This window comes from Scaptodrosophila lebanonensis, unplaced genomic scaffold, assembly GCF_003285725.1.
Source record: "Scaptodrosophila lebanonensis strain 11010-0011.00,11010-0021.00 unplaced genomic scaffold, SlebRS2 tig00000224-arrow-arrow-pilon, whole genome shotgun sequence".
Classification (NCBI taxonomy): domain Eukaryota; kingdom Metazoa; phylum Arthropoda; class Insecta; order Diptera; family Drosophilidae; genus Scaptodrosophila; species Scaptodrosophila lebanonensis.
The window spans coordinates 434,519-443,355 of record NW_022060621.1 but is presented as its reverse complement, the minus strand read 5'-3'; the positions used below and the strand labels follow the sequence as shown (position 1 = coordinate 443,355).

At 36.0% G+C, this 8,837-nt stretch overlaps 1 protein-coding gene across 1 annotated transcript; it reads right to left on the bottom strand.

The window, feature by feature from the left end:
- Positions 1–280: 280 nt before the first annotated feature.
- LOC115630021 (GTP-binding nuclear protein Ran-like) lies at positions 281–1,221 on the bottom strand. Its single transcript, XM_030526658.1, has 2 exons — positions 1,111–1,221; positions 281–713 (listed from the first exon to the last, which is right to left on the bottom strand). Exons 1-2 carry the CDS (start codon positions 1,219–1,221, stop codon positions 498–500), a joined length of 327 nt encoding a protein of 108 aa, XP_030382518.1. The 3' UTR covers positions 281–497.
- Between the last annotated feature and the right edge of the window lie 7,616 nt (positions 1,222–8,837).

Here is an 8,837-nt window from a genome sequence, read left to right as displayed (position 1 = left end):
CGACGCGTTTTTTTTTTTCATTATTATTAATTTTTGTTTCAAGGTCCTGGCTAAAAAATATTTTGCTTTTAGTGTTTGCTCGCTAGTTAAAAAATATTTTTTAGAGGAAGCAGAAATTATCTGGCATTCAGTTAATGATCAGCACTAAACCTTTTTACAGAAAGCGTATATTAACTATACTTCAACTGAGTAATAGATTTAAAAACGTGCCCTTTTTACATATGATGACAAATAGAAATTTAGAATGGGCAAATGCATGAAGAAAAAAAAACAAAAAATTACTAAAAACAGTATTTGTATTTCTATTCAAATGGACTTAATGGTCAGTTTCGCTCGGATGTGTGCTGGACTTGCTTCTAGTGAGTTCATATTGATTAGGAAGCCGCTGCCGGTTCTTTTGTGTGGATTTGCTGTCTACCGTGTGTGTCTTTCTTTGTGTATACATGTGTAGGTTCCTCCCTGATTTTTACTTTTTAAACTGTTTGGTTAACAAAAACTTAGAGATCTTCATCCTCATCAGGTAAAGCAGTTTCCTGTGCTTCCTGTAAGTCGCGTTCAATTTGCAACTGCCAGTCTTTGTCCATTTTGACCTCGGGAGGCAACAGGGCCGGCATTGCAACGAATTCTAAATTGGGATCGCCAACCAACTTACGTGCAAGCCAAAGGAATGGTTTCTCGAAGTTATAGTTCGACTTTGCAGAGATGTCATAATACTGGAATAGCAGAAGAAAGTACTTATTGTAAGAAAAGTACGAGTCACTGTAAACTAATAGAAACATAAGCAATCAGGCTATTAAAAAATATGTACATAAATATATTAATTTCTAGATTCACAGGCTTATGATTTCGAAAATCGTATAATCAAGTAAGTGAAAAGTCCGGTTTCCTAACTTTAAAATACGCTGTATCTATGTGTTAATTTATATAAAATTAAAACAAAATTAAAATGAAATTACACCAGTCTGTCTATGTAGCTTAAACGACTCTTCTTGCATGTTGATCAAAAATATATAGAATTTCGGAGTTTAGAAGGAGGCATCGTTCTGCCTGTTACATTTTTCACTTTGCACAAACAATATATATTTTGTACATTTAATTTACAACACTCACCTGCAAATTCTTCTTTCGGTGGAACACAATGCTTTTTGCCTTGACTTTGCGGTCTTTAATGTCCACTTTATTACCACCAGAGTGAGAATGAGTGCATACTCGTATTTCCATACATAAATTGTTGCTAAGGTGAGCAAAACTTTATTTCTTCAAACGTAGTAAGATTAAAATTGTTGTGATAAGTGAAAAGGTTTAACCGTTGAATGAGATAAAATGGTATAAAGTAAATTATACAAATTGCAGTTTCTACAATGGCAGCAAAAGAAAATAAACAATATATGTAAGGAGTGCTGCTATGAAGCTTTAAGAGCCACTAAATAGTCAAAAATTACCATATACAAAGTGTTGATTACAAAACTGCTCTGATTATAAATGCCACCAAATGAATTTCCATTTTATTTTAATACATATGTTCTTTTTTTTACTTTTTAAAACTTTTGCCATTTGAATAAACCCCTCATTTTGTATGAATATACATGGCTCATTTAACGCGATTTCGTTTAACACGACGTTTTCAAGGAACGTAACCACCGCGTTAAGCGATGGCTAGGTGTACTTTGTGGGGTTGGCCACACCTCCTTCTGCTTGTAACATTTTTTAGCTCGTGCAAACCTAATATACTCTTGTACATTTCATGTACATCATTGTTTCATAAAATTGAATCTTAACTATGCCATACTGCCTCAATAAATGGATTTATTCGCCTTATATGTGTTTGGCTTGCTGAAACGAAATGGCTATATATGAGTACTTAAAAACGAAAAGAGACGAAAAATTAACCGGCCGATGCCCGAAGTTAGTATAGCCATGTAACACTTTTAACAACCATCCATGCTTTTAATACCCCGTACCAGAATTATAAAATCGTCTGAAAATAGTTATTAATGCAATTATAAACTATTATCACAAATTCTTCACGCAAAGAAATATCTCATCAAATTTCGAAACACCCGGGTCGCAAGATAATGCGAATGGCTATTTTGGGTCCCCGTAGGAGACCTGTAGAATTTCGGCATCAAAACGATGCAACGCTCAAACCCATGTTGATTGGATGCTCAATTAATTAAATATATAGTATGGACTGATGAGCTAAGGATTGACCGACTTGTCCCTGATGGTAGAAAATATATGCGAAGGCAAAAGGAGGTAGAACTTAATCCAAAATGTGTGGTACTGTGGTCAAGTATGGTCGAGGCAAAATAAATGTTTGGAATAGTTTGTCATGGAATGGAGTTGGTATCATATTCCGCATCGAGAGAATTTTCTACAACGGATAAGTTGATATATTGAGGGATGTCTTGATAGCATAGGTAAATGAAAGAATTCTGGCTGATTAATATTATATGTCAATGTTGCGGTGCACACTAAGAATTATATTTAACAAATTAAGAAAAACACAACACATTTGTTTTCAATTAGTTGTCAACAGCTGTACACTCATATGACATTTCTGCTATCAAATCTTTAAAATCTTCATACTGTCCTGGAGCAGACAACATTCCTAGTTGTGTTCTCAAGGAGTGTTCTAGTTCCCTATTACAGCCATTACTTAAAATCTTTAACCTGTCACTTGGTTCCTCAATCTTTCCAACTATTTAGAGAGAATCTTTTATTATTACTCTTCATAAAAAGGGTGGAAAGTCTGATATTTCAAACTACAAAGGAATTGCAAAGTTGTCTGCCATACCAAAATTATTTGAAAAAATAGTTTGCAGCATTTTGCAGCACCTCTGTAAATCTGTCATATCTCCAGCTCAACATGGATTCATGAAGAGACGGTCTACTACGACCAATTTGCTGGAATTTACTCCTTTGGTAAATGAAGCATTTACTCTAAAAATGCAGACTGATGTCGTTTACACTGACTTCAGTAAAGCATTTGACTCTGTGAACCATGATCTTCTGCTCTTTAAGCTAAGTCGTATAGTCCCTCCGCTTTTTTGTGTTGGATTTCGTCTTATCTAAAAGACAGATCCCAACGGATCTTGCTTAGGTCGCACATTTCTAAGCCCGTGTTTGCATCATCAGGTGTGCCTCAAGGTAGCCATCTTGGCCCCTTACTTTTTACATTATTTATTATGAGCTCCCCTCTACCTTGTCACACTCTCATATTCTTATGTATGCTGATGATGTGAAACTTATTCTGACTTACAAAGACCCTTCTCATTTTCATCGCCTGCAGGATGATCTGAACTGCATGCAATCTTGGTGCTTAGCTAACCACTTGCACCTCAATTGCTCTAAATGTAAGTTCATGACATTTCACCGAACCTTGCCTTATTTAGGGACGTATACGATTGACAATGTGCCATTGCAACGTATATCGACTGTTGAAGACCTTGGGGTTCTTTTTGATTCCAAATTGAACTTCAACCTTCACATATCTAGTATGGTTAATAAGGCTAAGGGTTTACTTGGATTCATTAAACGTTGGTCCAAGGAATTCAATGACCCATATACCACTAAGCTTCTTTACACTGCACTAGTACGCCCTGTGCTTGAATACTGCTCATGCGTTTGCTGTCCGCAGTATAGAAAGCAACAGGAACGTATTGAGTCTGTTCAGAAGCAATTCCTTCTTTTTGCTCTACGTGGTTTAAGCTGGGATCCCAATCTCCGCTTGCCATCGTACTCTAGCAGGCTGATGCTTATAAACCTTCCTTCCTTAGTACATCGTAGGCCAGATGCACAACCGATTACGCTTTGCACAATCGTTTTCGGGCCATGTGCAGACATAATAACGATCTTTCACATTTACTTTCGACAGGGCTCTCTCTCTGTTCTATCAAATCTATTCTTTATAATTATCTTCGGGGAAATCTCTGACCACATACTGCTGTGAGTTGGGGCATAGCTTGCCGGACTGGTATTTAAAATTTCCCCCACCGGGTTGGAGACTTGCCTCTTTTTCTTTTCGTCTCTCTTTCTACCTTTCTCTTTTTCTGTTCCTTTGTCTCTCTTTCCTTCTTTCTTTTTCTCTTTCTCGTTCTACTCCGTACTTTTTCTAATTAGTTGTTAAATAGAATTAATTTTCACCTTTATCTACTTCTTGCATAGTTTTTTAGGTCTTTAATGTCTCTGACCGCATATGGCTGTGAATCGGCGCATAGCTGGCCAATTGGCAAATAAAATTCCCCCAACGTGTCGGAGGCATTAATAGACGTCATTGTACAGCTTTGTGTTAGGCTTTCTTATCTTTTATTTTGTTTAGTTTAATTTGTTACATTAAGTTTTATAATACAAGTATAATCGACGGTAGTGTTGTTGATATTTTGAATAAAATAAAATAAAAAAATAAATTGTTCTCTAAATTGCTCAATATACAATCAATACATACATGAGTCGGGGCTCAAAGATTGCAGCACTGTGGTCCAAACACATAAACAAATTTTAACAGGACCCAGTTGAGAAGCATGGCAGGAAGATTTAATAGCGCGATTTTGCAATCAACCAGAAACACTTCTTGTACCTGAATAATCAATATTACTATTAGATCACATTTTATTAATGTTGAAAAAATCGCAATACTTACAGAAATGCTTGGTAGCTGTGAGTGGTCGGTATTCAATTTTTACCCTCCCCCACGGGACACCCAAGGAGACAAAAACTTTTTTAGTTGTATTTATTTTTCTCTGCTTTATTTTCTTCCAATTTGATCGCACGACGCGTTTTTTTTTTTTCATTATTATTAATTTTTGTTTCAAGGTCCTGGCTAAAAAATATTTTGCTTTTAGTGTTTGCTCGCTAGTTAAAAAATATTTTTTAGAGGAAGCAGAAATTATCTGGCATTCAGTTAATGATCAGCACTAAACCTTTTTACAGAAAGCGTATATTAACTATACTTCAACTGAGTAATAGATTTAAAAACGTGCCCTTTTTACATATGATGACAAATAGAAATTTAGAATGGGCAAATGCATGAAGAAAAAAAAAACAAAAAATAACTAAAAACAGTATTTGTATTTCTATTCAAATGGACTTAATGGTCAGTTTCGCTCGGATGTGTGCTGGACTTGCTTCTAGTGAGTTCATATTGATTAGGAAGCCGCTGCCGGTTCTTTTGTGTGGATTTGCTGTCTACCGTGTGTGTCTTTCTTTGTGTATACATGTGTAGGTTCCTCCCTGATTTTTACTTTTTAAACTGTTTGGTTAACAAAAACTTAGAGATCTTCATCCTCATCAGGTAAAGCAGTTTCCTGTGCTTCCTGTAAGTCGCGTTCAATTTGCAACTGCCAGTCTTTGTCCATTTTGACCTCGGGAGGCAACAGGGCCGGCATTGCAACGAATTCTAAATTGGGATCGCCAACCAACTTACGTGCAAGCCAAAGGAATGGTTTCTCGAAGTTATAGTTCGACTTTGCAGAGATGTCATAATACTGGAATAGCAGAAGAAAGTACTTATTGTAAGAAAAGTACGAGTCACTGTAAACTAATAGAAACATAAGCAATCAGGCTATTAAAAAATATGTACATAAATATATTAATTTCTAGATTCACAGGCTTATGATTTCGAAAATCGTATAATCAAGTAAGTGAAAAGTCCGGTTTCCTAACTTTAAAATACGCTGTATCTATGTGTTAATTTATATAAAATTAAAACAAAATTAAAATGAAATTACATCAGTCTGTCTATGTAGCTTAAACGACTCTTCTTGCATGTTGATCAAAAATATATAGAATTTCGGAGTTTAGAAGGAGGCATCGTTCTGCCTGTTACATTTTTCACTTTGCACAAACAATATATATTTTGTACATTTAATTTACAACACTCACCTGCAAATTCTTCTTCCGGTGGAACACAATGCTTTTTGCCTTGACTTTGCGGTCTTTAATGTCCACTTTATTACCACCAGAGTGAGAATGAGTGCATACTCGTATTTCCATACATAAATTGTTGCTAAGGTGAGCAAAACTTTATTTCTTCAAACGTAGTAAGATTAAAATTGTTGTGATAAGTGAAAAGGTTTAACCGTTGAATGAGATAAAATGGTATAAAGTAAATTATACAAATTGCAGTTTCTACAATGGCAGCAAAAGAAAATAAACAATATATGTAAGGAGTGCTGCTATGAAGCTTTAAGAGCCACTAAATAGTCAAAAATTACCATATACAAAGTGTTGATTACAAAACTGCTCTGATTATAAATGCCACCAAATGAATTTCCATTTTATTTTAATACATATGTTCTTTTTTTTACTTTTTAAAACTTTTGCCATTTGAATAAACCCCTCATTTTGTATGAATATACATGGCTCATTTAACGCGATTTCGTTTAACACGACGTTTTCAAGGAACGTAACCACCGCGTTAAGCGATGGCTAGGTGTACTTTGTGGGGTTGGCCACACCTCCTTCTGCTTGTAACATTTTTTAGCTCGTGCAAACCTAATATACTCTTGTACATTTCATGTACATCATTGTTTCATAAAATTGAATCTTAACTATGCCATACTGCCTCAATAAATGGATTTATTCGCCTTATATGTGTTTGGCTTGCTGAAACGAAATGGCTATATATGAGTACTTAAAAACGAAAAGAGACGAAAAATTAACCGGCCGATGCCCGAAGTTAGTATAGCCATGTAACACTTTTAACAACCATCCATGCTTTTAATACCCCGTACCAGAATTATAAAATCGTCTGAAAATAGTTATTAATGCAATTATAAACTATTATCACAAATTCTTCACGCAAAGAAATATCTCATCAAATTTCGAAACACCCGGGTCGCAAGATAATGCGAATGGCTATTTTGGGTCCCCGTAGGAGACCTGTAGAATTTCGGCATCAAAACGATGCAACGCTCAAACCCATGTTGATTGGATGCTCAATTAATTAAATATATAGTATGGACTGATGAGCTAAGGATTGACCGACTTGTCCCTGATGGTAGAAAATATATGCGAAGGCAAAAGGAGGTAGAACTTAATCCAAAATGTGTGGTACTGTGGTCAAGTATGGTCGAGGCAAAATAAATGTTTGGAATAGTTTGTCATGGAATGGAGTTGGTATCATATTCCGCATCGAGAGAATTTTCTACAACGGATATGTTGATATATTGAGGGATGTCTTGATAGCATAGGTAAATGAAAGAATTCTGGCTGATTAATATTATATGTCAATGTTGCGGTGCACACTAAGAATTATATTTAACAAATTAAGAAAAACACAACACATTTGTTTTCAATTAGTTGTCAACAGCTGTACACTCATATGACATTTCTGCTATCAAATCTTTAAAATCTTCATACTGTCCTGGAGCAGACAACATTCCTAGTTGTGTTCTCAAGGAGTGTTCTAGTTCCCTATTACAGCCATTACTTAAAATCTTTAACCTGTCACTTGGTTCCTCAATCTTTCCAACTATTTAGAGAGAATCTTTTATTATTACTCTTCATAAAAAGGGTGGAAAGTCTGATATTTCAAACTACAAAGGAATTGCAAAGTTGTCTGCCATACCAAAATTATTTGAAACAAGTAAAAAAGCTAAAGTCGGGTGTCCCGACTTTGAAATACTCTGTACATATGCTTACAATAATTATAGAAAATAAAAAAATTAAGAAAATAAAAAAAAAATTTGATCGATTTTACCTCTCTCGGTATTCGAACTCACGTAAAGGGTGTATAATTGCACATTTACATAGCAATTGCGTCTGTGTGAGTGTATGTATGCCTATGCGCATCTATTCGTGTCTGTGTAAGCATTTTCGCAGTCAACCAAACAGCAACATCAACAACAGCCGCGGGCAGCGCTTGAGCAGCGCTGCATCAGCAAATATATTTATGGCTATAACTTCTTGTTAAATCGGTCTATCATAATGAAATTTGGCATACGGACACATAATAACCAACTGGGGGTATTTCCAAAATTTTAGTTCGAAATTCCAAGAATTACGGGAGTTACGATTTGCGGGGTAGAGGGGGGAGGGAGGGGAATTCCAAAATATACATTTTCTGCGTATTCACATAAGGCATCTGGGACTAAAATTTGGTGTTCCTAGGTCTTAAAGTCTCCGAGATATAGGCGATTATACGAATGGAAAATCGGGAAAACCCCCATAGGGGGGAAGTGGGGGGGAAAATCAAAAAAATAAAACAAACTCGTATAGAATACACACATAACGCATCTTTGTGCAAAATTTGGTGTCTCTATCTCTTATAGTCTCTGAGATCCAGGTGTTCATACGGACGGACAGACGGACAGACAGACAGACAGGGCTAGATCGACTCGTCTCGTCATGCTGATCAAGAATATATATACTTTGTGGGGTCTGCCACGCCTCCTTCTGCCTGTTACATTTTTCAGCTCCCGCAAACCTAATATACTCTTGTACATTTCATGTACAGAGTATAAAAATAGTTTGCAGCATTTTGCAGCACCTCTGTAAATCTGTCATATCTCCAGCTCAACATGGATTCATGAAGAGACGGTCTACTACGACCAATTTGCTGGAATTTACTCCTTTGGTAAATGAAGCATTTACTCTAAAAATGCAGACTGATGTCGTTTACACTGACTTCAGTAAAGCATTTGACTCTGTGAACCATGATCTTCTGCTCTTTATTGGATTTCGTCTTATCTAAAAGACAGATCCCAACGGATCTTGCTTAGGTCGCACATTTCTAAGCCCGTGTTTGCATCATCAGGTGTGCCTCAAGGTAGCCATCTTGGCCCCTTACTTTTTACATTATTTATTATGAGCTCCCCTCTACCTTGTCACACTCT

Bases quoted from the DNA above. Each gene is read 5' to 3' on its own strand.
- LOC115630021 (XM_030526658.1), bottom strand. From the start codon at position 1,221: ATGGAAATACGAGTATGCACTCATTCTCACTCTGGTGGTAATAAAGTG. The intron at 714-1,110 runs GTGAGTGTTGTA...CTGCTATTCCAG, and splicing joins ACCGAAAGAAGAATTTGCAG to TATTATGACATCTCTGCAAA.